Source organism: Chlamydotis macqueenii, chromosome 3 (assembly GCF_036417535.1).
Source record: "Chlamydotis macqueenii isolate bChlMac1 chromosome 3, bChlMac1.mat, whole genome shotgun sequence".
Taxonomy (NCBI): Eukaryota; Metazoa; Chordata; class Aves; order Otidiformes; family Otididae; genus Chlamydotis; species Chlamydotis macqueenii.
In genome coordinates, this window is record NC_141558.1 from 60,167,331 (window position 1) to 60,181,427 (window position 14,097).

At 39.1% G+C, this 14,097-nt stretch overlaps 1 protein-coding gene across 3 annotated transcripts in view; it reads left to right on the forward strand.

The window, feature by feature from the left end:
• Nucleotides 1-14,097, forward strand: part of AKAP7 (A-kinase anchoring protein 7) — an 86,869-nt gene that overhangs the window by 8,886 nt on the left and 63,886 nt on the right. For all 3 annotated transcript variants that reach the window (XM_086744771.1, XM_086744770.1, XM_086744772.1), the window contains exon 5: nucleotides 2,594-2,754. In XM_086744771.1, coding sequence (XP_086600897.1) covers nucleotides 2,594-2,754 — 161 coding nt within the window. The remainder of the gene's footprint in view (nucleotides 1-2,593; nucleotides 2,755-14,097) is intronic.

Consider the following 14,097-nt stretch of genomic DNA (forward strand, 5'->3'; position numbering starts at 1 on the left):
ATGGAAAATCTGTATCCTAGGTTGCTCTGTCTAAGAGAATCCAGACCTAAAGTTCCCATGCAAGCTTCCTAACTGATTGCCTGTGATCTAGCCTTCATGAATGCAATTTACATTTCTTCATGTAGGACTGTATGAAATAATGAACGTGAGATTTTAAAGGCCATTAAGAAAGAAAGCAAGAAACAGTCATGACAGCACTCCCTTCAAGCAAAGGAGTTCTAGTCCATGCTAACTGTATGCATAGTCATGGGATCAGGTACTAGAAATCAGGATGCCTGCCTTGGCAGTAAATGCCTTCATTACCAGACTATAGTGTCTAGTTCTTCTTGCTTGTTATCTGTCAAAGACTCTGTGAATCAAACCTTTTCATTATGAGAGCTGAAAGGATTAAGTTTGGCTTTTTGTTGCAATATTGCTTTTTCTAACAAGTGATCAAAATTAAGAATTCAGAAACTTCTAAAACTACATCAATTTGAAGTGCTATAATATTTACATTACAACAATAGAGAAAACAACAGGCACTGTTTCTGTGATCCTAGTTTGTATACTCTTAGAGTATGCTGCTTAATTTTTTTTTTTTTTTTATTTCCTTTCCCCACTTCGGAGCAAAATGCTCGTAAACCCTTTTGTTATCCCTGTAGGTTAATTGTGCTAAGTGTAACTACAGTTTGGCATCATAAATAATATGTGGTATGGAATAACAAGAAAATACCACTGTTGTGTTCATTTCTACTGACTTCAGTGAAATGTGCATTATTCTTACAAAGCAATTGTTCGATGTTATAAAATGATTGATAGAATATGAAAATACAAAATATGCTAGAGTGAGATGACAGCTGATGTTAATATTTTAGTGTTTACAAGATTATATATAAAAGAAAAAGTAGAACTAAATTTTCAGTGACACAGTGCTAAACTGAAAACAAACTGCACTGTTTGAATTGACCTTTCGTAGACCTCATCAGGTAGAGTTGAGCTGGTCAGTGAAATCTGCAGCACACCATACAGCATGGAAATAAAAATCTTTCTTCACTTGGGGAACAGAGCTTTCCATGACTTGATATACCAGTTCTCAGATGAAAAAAATCCAGAGATAGGTTTTAGTTGTGTGCATGATTCACTACTTGAAAGCCCACTGCAATCTTTGATACAGTGTATTTGAAATATCTGTACTTGTTCTGGAACAATTTTCAGGTTCTTGTTGGTAAGTAAATCTACAGGTGAAGTAATCGGACAGATATAGTCAGTATTAGATGGTGTTTTTGAAAGATCTTAAAGTATAGCACATATGGAAGACACAGGAACAGTATTGTCTGATGGTGATAAAAGGGTAGGTAAGTGGCAGTGCTCAAAGAAAAATATCTTTACCAAGGAACAAGGCATGGCATTGATGTTTAAAGTAGTTATATAGGAGCTAAAATACTTCTAGATTGTAGATATAGCCCTATAAAAAACATAGGAAAACTACATCAATCAAGGATTTTTTTGTCATGTAATCAACCTTACGTATTTCTTAATCTGGCCTAGCTTTCAATTAAATACATAGTTCTCATCAAGAGTCCATCTTGTTAAACACAATGGAAACGTGTGTAGAGTTGTACATAATTGTACAGGATTCAGGAATATAATTTAGCCTACTTTAGAAATCACGCTGATGGCTTTCATTCAGCTAGGACAGAAAACGTAAAACTCTCTTGAGAGTTTTTAACCTATCACTGCCATCTAGCGTTCGTAAAGTCAACATCGGTTTAGTGAAAAGTTCAAATTCAGTTTCATTGAATAGAATTAAAACCTGTGAGCATGTGAGAGATCTTTTAGAAGATACTAAGAATGTTTATATAGCTTTTGTTTAGTTGTGAATCACTTTAAGTGAGGTCAAGACAAATATTTCATGTAATTGTACATGCACTTAATATGGCTAATTAAAATTATTATTAAAAGGTTACCAGGTTTGCTTCTCTTTGTTAAGTTACAGGTAGATTATGTGTGCATGCTGCTTATCTCCTAAAGAAAGTAAGCATCAATTTAGATAGTGCTTCTTTTAATAACAGTTCTCAGTGAGCTTAATAGTAATTTCCATATAGTTTTATCATTATATATAGATAAAACCTCTGTTCGTAATATTATATAACACTCTGTAGTAACTTTCAATGAAGTAGAGTCTCAGACTGTTCAGCTGAGCTATAAGGAAATGAAAAAAAATGAATTAATTGAAGAATGGAAAACCAAATGCTTCCAAGTAAGAATCTTATTTAAATGGGATGCACAAAGTAATAGAGACATTGTCATCTTCATATCTCGTCATCTTGGGGACCGAGATAAACTCTTTGGAGGACTTACATCTACTGCTAAGGTCTGCCTTAGTATTTCTATGGTTTTACAGTAGAGTGTATGAAACAGTTTACCTTTACAAAGTGGTAAGAAGAATACTGACTGCATTGATAGGAAGTAGTGCAAAAGTACCTGAGCAGATAATAAATTGATGCTAATAAAGTTTTGTGAGATTTTTTTCAATAGAACAATTAACAGCAATGTAAACAGTATTAAATAATGTATTTGACTTTTACATAGATTTTTTTTTTTATCTTGACAGAGCAGTTGGTGCTCTTTCAGACAGCAAGGAGTTTGTAGAAGATCTCCTGAAGGGAAAAACCGTGGATTTGTCTTTTCAAGGAATTGATCACTTCAAAAATGAAGTTGGATTTGTGAAGTTGATAGAAAATGATCATACAACTATACTTACGGAAATAGCAGGTACAACTTTTCAATCTAGTTTAAGTGCTTTAAAAACTTTTCGTCAACCTAGATGAAAATGGAGCAGAAAGAGAAGTTGATGCTAATTTAGTCAACGTTGATTTACCTTTAACAACTGCAAAGGCGTTTAACGTTGGAAGACAAATTTCCCAGCATAGTTCAAAAGGATATTAATGAATTACAGACAGTACTGTTCTCTATCTATTTATTTAGTAGATGCAAAAATGTAGTGCAGATTTGTAGACAGATATAAAGACACCGTTCTAGTTTGTGTTGGTCCAAGTACTGTGTGCTGTTTCTTATTTTTCCATTTGTATATTCATAGTTACTGACTTCAAGAACTGTATCTTTGATGCATTTTACCTGACTTGCAGTTACATAGTTCTCTCCCTTGTATTCATGCTGAGCAGAGCACTGAGAGACAGCGATCTTCTTTCCTCTTCTGTGGTCTAGGGAGTCTTTAAGTCTTGTGTTTCCTGTATGTTATACATATCAGTCTTAAATCTCAGTGAATTAACTGTAACTTACCACTCCCACATTTATAAGTGCATATATACACACACATATGGATATCTATATTTCATATGTATATTTATGTACTTCATACATACACTTCCATTTATGTATAAAGTAAAATCTGGACTTTCTCTGCATTCCAGGAGGATAAGAGAAATTCAGGAGAAGGACATGACTCGTCTACCAGAGTAATGAAGTTGGATTCCATGCTGCTTTAGCCTGAGATATTTTTTTGAGCAGTTGTGGAACCAGTCTGTGGCTTGCTCGATGTTAATTCCCTTCCTTTAGCAATGAGGAAGTTACTGAAAGATGTGGCAGGTACATGCTACTGTGCATATGCACCCACATGTTCACTTCAAAAGCAAAACTCTCACTTCTCTTTTAACACTGGAGCTAAGGCCACTGCCTTTGCCAGTCAGATAAAATGCATCCAAATATTCAATTCAAGTCAGTAGGAAAATATAAATTAAAAGGAGTGTAAATAGCAGCTGAGCAACAGCAGTCAGTATCTAGATCAGAACGAGGTAGAGTGGTGTTTTTTATCTGTCTGTGAGTCTCTACTTAAACTATGCTGTTTACAGATATTAAATAAAAATTCTCAGAGAACAGTACTGTCTGTAATTCATTGGTGTCCTTTAAAACTATCTTGACAATTCCAACTATTCCTTGGAAAGACTCGTTTTTCAGTATTGATGAATTATCTTTTGTGCTCTGAGGAATGTGAGGTCACACCATATTTTAATAGTGCAATAACCCATGTAGGACATTTTGCAGAGTAGCAAAGACTGCTGCTGTCACACTACCTCTTTGCAGTCCAGTACAGAGGAAAAAACTGAGAAAAGTATTTATTAATACACTGCTTTCTGTAGCAATGCATTAGTTCAATTTCTGAAATGCCTTGAGAAAATGTTTAGTATTTTTTAACTTAGGTTTTAAAGAAAGATTGAACAGAAGACTGTGAGCTTTTCAGCTTACCAAATTGCTTATTATTTTAGCACTGCTCGATGGAGAAGTATTTCTAATATTCAGCATGGTAGAAATTGAACAGTACTTACAGTTCTGGAGAGGCTTTTTTTTTTGTCAAATAATCCAATAATTATTTCAAAGATTGAATCTACCAAGTATTTATTCAGTCGTTTGGAAAATATGCTTCCTCATCCTTGTCTTTGAGTTTGTCTTTAGATTTCTTTCAAAGGTGACAGAATATTGTATATATGCTGTTTTATAAACAGTGAGATAATTCATAAACTATGTTCCCTTTCAATACCTCTTGTGAAAGGAGATGAATGTTTTCTGTTAGTGACAGTAACTTTTGATTTTGAGAAGTTTACAGTTAAGAGCTCTACAGTAATTGAAGCTGCTAGACATGGAAAGCCAATTAACTACAGGAAATAAAGGAGTTTGTTATGAATGATCTTCTAGACATCTGTATTGGATTTGCATGGCAAGGTTTTGGTAGCGGCAGGGCTACAGGGGTGGTTTCTGTGAGAAGCTGCTGGAAGCTTCCCCTATGTCCAACAGAGCCAATGCCAGCCGGCTCCAAGACAGATCCATCAACAATGGTGGTAGTGCCTCTGGGATAACGTATTTAAGAAGGTGACAAAAACCCAGCTGGCAGCAACGGCAGCCAGAGAGAGGAGTGAGAAGATGTGAGAGGAACAACTCTGCAGGCACCAAGGTCAGTGAAGAAGGAGGGGGAGGACGTTCTCCAGACACCAGAACAGAGATACCCCTGCAGCCCGTGGTGCAGACCATGGTGAGGCTGCTGCCCCCCTGCAGCCCATGGAGGCCCACAGAGGAGCAGAGATCCACCTACAGGCCATGGAGGACCCCAGGCCGGGGCAGGCGGATCCTGCGCTGTGGCCCTGTGGGAAGCCTGTGCTTCTGGCAGGACCTGTGACCCCATGGAGAGAGGACTCCACGCTGGAGCAGGTTTGCTGGCAGCACTTGTGACCCTGTGGAGGACCCACACTAGAGCAGTCTGTTCCTGAAGGGCTGCACCTCGTGGAAGGGACCCACACTGAAGCAGTTAATGAACTGCTGAAGGACTCACATTGAAGCATTTCATGGAGAACTGTCTCCCGTGGGAGGGACCCCATGCTGGAGCAGAGGAAGAGTGTGAGGAGTCCTCCCCCTGAAGAGGATGGAGCAGCAGAGACAACGTGTGATGGACTGACTGCAACTCCAATTCCCTGTCCCCCTATGCTGCTGCAGGGAGGACATAGAGAAATCAGGAGTAAAGTTAAGCCCAGGAAGAAGGGAGAGGTGGGGGGAAGGCGTTTTAAGATTTAGTTTTTTATTTCTCATTACCCCACTGTGATTTGATTGGTAATAAATTAAACTAATTTCCCCAAGTTGAGTCAGTTTTGCTCAAGATGGTAATTGGTCAGTGGTCTCTTCATGTCTGTATCTCGACCCATGAGCCTTTCATTGTATTTTGTCTCCTCTGTCCAGATGAGGAGCGGGGTGATAGAGCGGCTTTGGTGGGCACCTGGTGTCCAGCCAAGTTTAACCCACCACAACAACTTAGACAGTGAACCAGAATTAGACAAGTAAAAAATGAGATCAGATTTCAACCTTTGTTTTTCAGTTTGACAGTCCTTCGTAGTAGACAAACTCAGTACAGTCAAATTTAGCAAACAAGAAAAACTGTATTTTCTTTGTAAAGCATAACTACTAATACTCACTGGTGAGCATTCTTTGCTTAGATTAGAACTACAGCTGTATATTGTTATTTTCACTTAACACTGCTGTTTAGTAAAAATGTTTCTTATTTCAGTGCTTACTTTTGCCAACCCAATGGATCATTCCTTGGCTTTAGGCCTGTTGTTCAGTCTCTAGACTTACACAGTGATGTTTCTTTCATCTGGATTTAGTTCTGAAACAGGGTGGGGAGCTGAACATTACCAGAAGAAAATAGTAAAATGACTGAAAATGTTTAATGGATATGACTTCAGGTTATGCTATCTTAACCTTTCTTAGTGACTTTCATAACCGTAACTTCTGAATTGTTGCTGATTTCAGAGTATCCTTTTGTGCTTTCTTGGAAGTGCTAATATTATTTCATAACAGGTAACCTATAATTTATGAAAGCAAATTCAGGTTTTGTATAGACAGTTGTGCCAGAAAAACAGATTCTTGGTCTGTAATTATGTAACAGTGAAGATTATAAAAGTGTATTTCAAAAATTAGCTTAGTTACGTATAAATTAGTGGAAAAGCTAGGTATGAGTAGGAAGAAAATGAATAGACTAAATAGTTTCTATGTATGTCTTCCTTAGATTAAATTGCAAATAATTTAATTTAAGTAACCTGATTTAAAAAAAGATAATTTCTTATTACGCAGATGTCCTTCAGGGCAGCGCAGTTTGGAATGTGAAATAGTATTAAACAAAAGAATCCATGTGCACTCTTCAGAACTGATGAGGCAAACAAGACAGGCGTTAGGATTCTCCCGCCTCTGCCAAGCTTATCACCTGTACAATTCTTTTAATGTAAGAGTACACTTACACAGTTTAATTTGCATGCAGTTTTTACAAAACGTTAGCAGACAGTCCTGTAAGGGCCAAACCTCCTACTGAAGGTGGTGCATTTTGGGGAAAAGACCACGTAGTGCTTCCTGGGCTGTACTTGACACAATAAATATACCTTGTAATGTAAAGCATCATATTAGCAGAAATGTGCCATTGAGTTTATTTTCTGTAAAACATTTCATATACTAATTCAAAACAGGCTGTATGTCAAAATTGTGCCTAGTATTCCTGCTCTGTGGATAGTATCCTGAATACGCAATTTTAGAGACACAGCTGCAAGAGAAAATATTGGAAACTCATTTGCTGTCAACTCTTCATATATACCGCTGTGAGGTTGTATACGTTTGACTGAAATTAATTGTCACGAGTTTATTCTGGCTCCTAGTACAGCTTGCCTGTGATGTAACTTGTGTCCTTAGAAAACTGCAATTTTAAAACTGAAGCTGGCAGAAAAAAAAAAATATACAATATTGCCTGCAGGATGTTAGTCATTCTGTTGTTGTCTGTGGAACAGTAAAGAGAGATCACTTCTGCAGTGGTTTGATTTTTGGCAAGACCTAAGCTTAGGTTATTACAGAATTACTGTTTTGCTATTTCAAGATTATATTTGGTTTCTGTTATGCTCTAAGGTGAATTTTGGCTTCATGTGTTATTTTGTGTTCTACATGGATATTGAAGGAGAAATATTGCAAACACAAACAATGGAAAATACATGAAGTTAAATTAGCTTCTTGTATGAGCACATTTAGTTCCATAAATTGCATGGAAATTTGTTTGACACCAGTAACGTCTGAATGTTCTACAGCGTTATAGTGGTAAGTGTATGTCTGCTAATGCCAATGTAAATATAAGTTTGCCAGAGACAAAAGTTTAGGAAAAGCAGAGCTAACATGGATCTTCTCTTTGTTGTGATTTGTTAGTTATTTCCCAACAATCATAGAATCATAGAATGGTTTTGGTTGGAAGGGATCTTAAAAGTCATCTAGTCCAACCCCCTTGCAAGGAGCAGGGGCATCTTCGACTAGATCAGATTGCTCAGAGCCTCATCCAACTGGGCCTTCAATATTTCTAGGGATGGGATATCCACCACCTCTCTGGGCAACCTGTGCCAGTGTTTCATCACCCTTATCGTAAAAAAAATTTCCTTATGTCCAGTCTAAATCTACCCTCTTTCAGTTTAAAACCATTACCCCTTGTCCTGTTGCTACAGGCCTTGCTAAAAAGTTTGTCCCCATCTTTCTTATAGGCCCCCTTTATGTACTGGGAGATTGCTGTAAGGTCTTCCTGGAGCCTCCTCTTCTCCAGGCTGAACAGCCCCAACTCTGTCAGCCTACCCTTATAGGAGAGGTGCTCCAGCCCTCTGATCATCTTTGTGGCCCTCCTCTGGACTCGCTTCAACAGGTCCATGTCCTTCTTATGCTGAGGGCTCCAGAGCCGGAGGCAGTACTCCAGGTGGGGTCTCAAGAGAGCAGAGTAGCGGGGCAGAATCACCTCCCTTGACCTGCTGGCCACGCTTCTTTTGATGCAGCCCAGGATACCACTGGCCTTCGGGGTTGCGAGTGCACATTGACAGCTGATGTCCAGCTTTTTATCCACCAGTACGCCCAAGTCTTTCTCAGCAGGGCTGCTCTGAATCCCTTCATCCCCCAGCCTGTTTTGATACTGGGGGTTGCCCCAACCCAGGTGCGGGACCTTGCACCTGGTCTTATTGAACCTCCTGAGGTTCACAGGGGCCCACTTCTTGACCTTATCCAGGTCCCTCTGGAGCCATTAAAAGACATCGGCATCATACGATTATCTACCAGGAATAGTGCTAAACTGTTATGACACAAATTTGAGGGGTATTTTAATCACTCTTTGTCCAAGTCTTTTTAGAAATCCTGAGCTAAAAGGAATATATACACTTAAAATGATTTTTAAAAAATTATTCGTTTCTTGTGGTTTGCTGCACTACAGAATATTCGAAGTACTAAGTGAATTTGGAAAAGGTAATGAATGGTTTGGCTTCAATTTTCATTGTAATAATTATATTGTAAATGCTATTTGAAGTTGATAGAAGTGAGTAAGTGAATACTGTTTTTTACTCGCAGGATTTGCAGATTTTGATTTTATGGCTGAATGATGCATGTTATGGTCTGACCATCAGAGGGAGCTTGTATTTCATGAACAAAAAAGTTACTCTTCTGTTTATGCAGATGGCTATTTCATTTGCTTTGCGTCCTTTGTTTTTGAGAAATGTTGATTTTTAGGGTTATTTTAATACAGGTAGGACTGTACTAGACAGACATGTAGTCCACCTAACTAGTCATATCCTTTAACTTCAATTTTCTAAAAATGACATTTAGTCTCATCTCACTACGTTGATTTTCCTGACAGTCTGTACTAGGGAGAGAGAAATGGAGAGCAAGTCATATCGCCCATCTTCTCTAGGTACGTTACAACTTTACTCAAGCATAAGCTGGCATTGCCACTGTACCAAAGCAGTCCGGCCCCTTTTGTTCCCTTTTGTTGTGCTGGGGAGTTGTGCAGCTACATGGTGAATTCAGCTGTGGTTAAATTAACATTTTTACCTTTGCTAGCTAATTTTTAACCTATTCAGTTTGCCAGTGCAGTTTACTGTATAGCTACATGAGATGACACAAAAGATAGGAGCAGTGGCAGGCATGGGGCTGGAGAGGAACAGTCTGTTTTGGTAAGGACGGTGGTTTGTGAGCTTCTTTAACGATTAGGAAACCACTTATTTAGCATCTATTTCAGGGTGACTTATATTGCCCTGACTTAGAGAGCCTAGAGAAATAGCTTAATTCAGTTAATTTAGTTCACTTTAGTTCCAGATGGCTGAAGCTAAGATAAATGAATTTTGCCTCTTGTCAGTTACTCTGAAGTCATTTCACATGATGGAAAAACTGAGAACTCAAAATTGTTGTAATTTTCCATTAAAACAACTGATTTCTACAAAGTGAACAAAAAGCTGCTAGTCCATATCCATAACAGTTGCATTGAAAATGTACTGCTGTGACATGTTAGATTTTCTTCTAGTCCATGTGCCATTAGTTATAGTTCCTACTAATGCGTGGAGCAGAACTTTACTGGGATGTGTAGGAACTTGGCTCATCCACTGCAAGAAGAGAAGCATGCTCTGAAGTTGAAAGTAGCGGTGTTCTGCTATCTCAAGAATATAATTATCAATCTCAGCAAATATATATATGCTGCGATGAATATAACCAGCAGGAAAAAAAATCCAATAATTTTTTTGTTGATTTCATTACAAGAGCCAAGACACCTAACTGCTGATAGTACTTGCTTACATGAAGGGCTGATTCCAATAGACCTGAGCATTGTTCATGCCTTTTGATATTAGGTAGTTTTCTGCATGCAGCCTTTTCTAATTCAGGTTTGAGCTACATGACAATTTTCTTCGTTTTATGTTCCTTGACTAGAAAAATGCTGACAACAGGGGCAAACAATTTAGTGAAAATAAACAGTTACTATTAAGGCCTAGTATAACACCAGTTAGTTTTATGAGTTTATGCTTCCAACAGGTCATAGTTACTTAAATACAATTTGCTCTGGAGATCAGCATTTATTGCATGAAAATATTAAATGTTGTGCTCATGCCAGATCTCTTAGCTCACCTTTTTTGTGTGTCACGTGACAAGTAGAAGAGACTAGAGGAGATACTATTGCTGGGACAGGGGCCTGCCTTTGGAGCACTGTATTGCAGTGCCTCTCCTGCCCTTTGACTCTACTACTCTTCATGCAAGGTCTTAAAATTCTGATCACTTGTGTGAAAGGAGTCAGAAAGAATGGAAAAAATCTTTTCAGTTTGCCAAGAAAAATGTGATTTGGCTTTATAGTAGCATTTTCAGCAAGGTACAGAGAGGGCAGATACAAGGGGAAGAATAAAGGTTTAATAGAAAGGAAGTTGGGGTAGCAGGAATAAGTAGAGGATCTGTTTGTAAGTGAAGGAGAAGGTAAATCATATGGGGGGATTTTGTCATTTACAGACCAGGTAATCTCTAATTTGCTTTTGCATAGTCAGGTGGGACTGGAAGCAAAGTTTTTAATTGTTGCAAGGTATATATTCAATTAGTAGGGAAACTGAAACATTTTCAGTCTGTCATCGTATTTTGTCTTTGCACCTTGATGTTTATTATGTTTTTTATTCTTACTGTAGCTATGTATGGGAAATATATGAAACAGACTAACCATGTACATGCCTGGATCTGAATCTGCCATTTAATTTCTCCTTGATTATTATTAGATTATTTTGGTTGTTAACATCCCTCTGTACAGAGCACATACGATGATCTAGTTAAAGGCCACTAAGCAGTGCTGTATTATTTGATGAATCTGAATGTGCTGTTCACTATGTTCATTGCCTTTGTTCCTGTAAAACACCCATTAGTGATCTCCACATTTGTTCCTGAATGCTAAAAATGTAAAGTATGGTTCTCTGAAAGCAAGGACAGCAAACACTTTTGGATTTTCTTTTACATTCTTCTTCATATTGTGCTGCCAAACACTGAATAACAATAACTCTGATGAATACCTCAGTATAATGAAGCAATAAGATATGGGGTTTTTTTTGTGGTTTAAAAGAAGGTACTCTCACCCACTTCTTTTTATGATCGTTACAAACTTTTAGGAAGTACTGGAATGGATTAAAGCCAGTAAAAGAGCTGAGTTTCACCAAGACGTCCTACCTAAGTTTCTATTTCAGTCAAGCTGTTTGAGCCTTCACATTATCATTGTTTGTCTTGTAAGGCTTACCTTACATATTGGCATCTGTGCACGAAGTGGGGATTGCTTGGTCCAGCTTCTCCTTGAATCCTACTTTATGAATGAGCACATCTTTCTTTATACATGTATGGTGATGGAGAGAAACGGAACAACCCATGCATACTGCTGATATGTGTTAGAAATAACCATATAGCTCTCCAAGTGGAGACCGGTCACCAGTGGCGTCCCTCAGGGGTCCGTGTTGGGCCCGGCCCTGTTCAACATCTTTGTCGGCGACATGGACAGTGGGATAGAGTGCACCCTCAGCAAGTTCGCCGATGACACCAAGCTGTGTGGTGCCGTTGACTCGCTGGAAGGGAGGGATGCCATCCAGAGGGACCTGGACAGGCTGGAGAGGTGGGCCCGTGCCAACCTCATGAAGTTCAACCAGGCCAAGTGCAAGGTCCTGCATCTGGGTCGTGGCAATCCCAAGCACAAATACAGGCTGGGTGGAGAATGGATTGAGAGCAGCCCTGAGGAGAAAGACCTGGGAGTGTTGGTAGATGAGAGGTTCAACATGAGTGGGCAATGCGCCCTTGCGGCCCAGAAGGCCAACCGCATCCTGGGCTGCATCAAGAGGAGCGTGGCCAGCAGGTCGAGGGAGGTGATTCTGCCCCTCTACTCTGCCCTGGTGAGACCCCACCTGGAGTACTGCGTCCAGTTCTGGAGTCCCCAACACAAGAAAGACATGGACCAGTTGGAAAGGGTCCAGAGGAGGACCACAAAGATGATCAGAGGTCTGGAGCACCTCTCCTATGAGGACAGCCTGAGAGAGTTGGGGCTGTTCAGCCTGGAGAAGAGGAGGCTCCGGGGAGACCTGATAGCGGTCTTCCAATACCTCAAGGGGGCCTACGGGAAAGATGGGGAGAGGCTGTTCAGTAGGGCCTGTTGTGATAGAACAAGGGGTAATGGGTTTAAATTAGAAGGAGGTAGGTTTAGATTAGATATGAGAAAAAAATTTTTTACAATGAGAGTTGTAGAGCACTGGAACAGGTTGCCCAGAGAGGTGGTGGATGCCCCATCCCTGGAATCGTTCAAGGCCAGGCTGGATGGGGCTCTGAGCAACCTGATCTAGTCAGGGATGTCCCTGCTTCTTGCAGGGGGGTTGGACTAGATGACCGTTGAAGGTCCCTTCCAACTCTAACTATTCTATGATTCTATGATTCTATATAGCTCACTGATATATGAGAGTGGTATGGTACAGTGGCAACTGACTGTAGAAAATCCAAGGTAATACCTAACCAAGCAGCAGTGGACGAACCATTGGGAAATTGGCTTGACTCTGATTTACCTTTTGGCATGGTGTAAAGCTGACTGTTTGCAGAGGAAAAAAAGCCCCTTTTTATACAAAGAGATGAGAAGCAGGGGCTTTCCTTTTCCTACATCGTGGAGATAAAAATCACCAGTACATGAGGTAGTCACTGACCTTGGTTTAGCCACTGTTTTGTTTTGGTTTTTTTTGCCTCAGAGACTTGGGATTGCTGAGATTTTGAGGAGTTAGTAGGTTTTGTTAGGCAGCAGCCAGGGACACTCCTCAGGCTGATAACTGTCCTTCATGATAGTCTTAACAGTAGGATGGTAGGGAGTTTGGTCCTTGATGCAGCCTTTGATTATATATTCCAAGCATAACATGGTATCTAAAATAATTTTATGTAATTCTGGTGACATATAGTTGAGGTTGTGATAAATACTAGCGTCAAGTTCTTCATTGGCTTGGAAATTGTGCCTTGTAAAGCTTTGCAAGTGCTCTGTGCTATTAGGAAAGAATGGATGACCAGAAGAACTTCTTTGTAAAACCCAAACTTCTGCTAACTGACAGCCAACAGAATGCTCTTAAAAAAACAACTAAGAACTTAAAAATTTTTATGTGACTTAACATGATAGTTATAATTGTATGTTATCTATGCTTAGCTTTTCTTCAGCTCCAAGTGTAAAGTAGAAAAATTTTTAATAAAGAGACAGAGTTGGGGTAGCAGGAATAAGTAGAGGATCTGTTTGTCAGTGTAAGGAAATGTTTCTAAGTTCTAAACATTTTAATTAAGAGAACATGGTTTAGAGACAAGCAGAAATTAAGGGACTGGAAGAAAATCCACGTAAGTAGCAGTTTTCCATATGTAATGAAATCTTGGAAAAGAACATGGCCATTTGTATTATGGAATATGGCTCAATGTGCAATTTTTATGTGAATCATCCTGTATTGATTTAGCTGTTGAATTTTTGAGCCTTTCCAGTATGTAGCAGTTCTGAATAAGTTTCTTGTATCACATTTCAAGTCTAATTATGGGGAAACAGTTGTCTAATGGATTCAGCCACATCCAATGTAAGAGGCAGATGACATTTAGTAATTTTGACATTATAAAAATAAGGTACAAAATGGTATGGCAGAGTACTTCAAATTGCATGAAAGACAGTCTAAAAGCTGTCCAAAAAATTGTTCCAGGAAGTCACTGAGCTTGTAAAAATAGCCTTAACTTTTCTAGGGTATACTTTGAAGCTGCAAACATTGGTCAGCC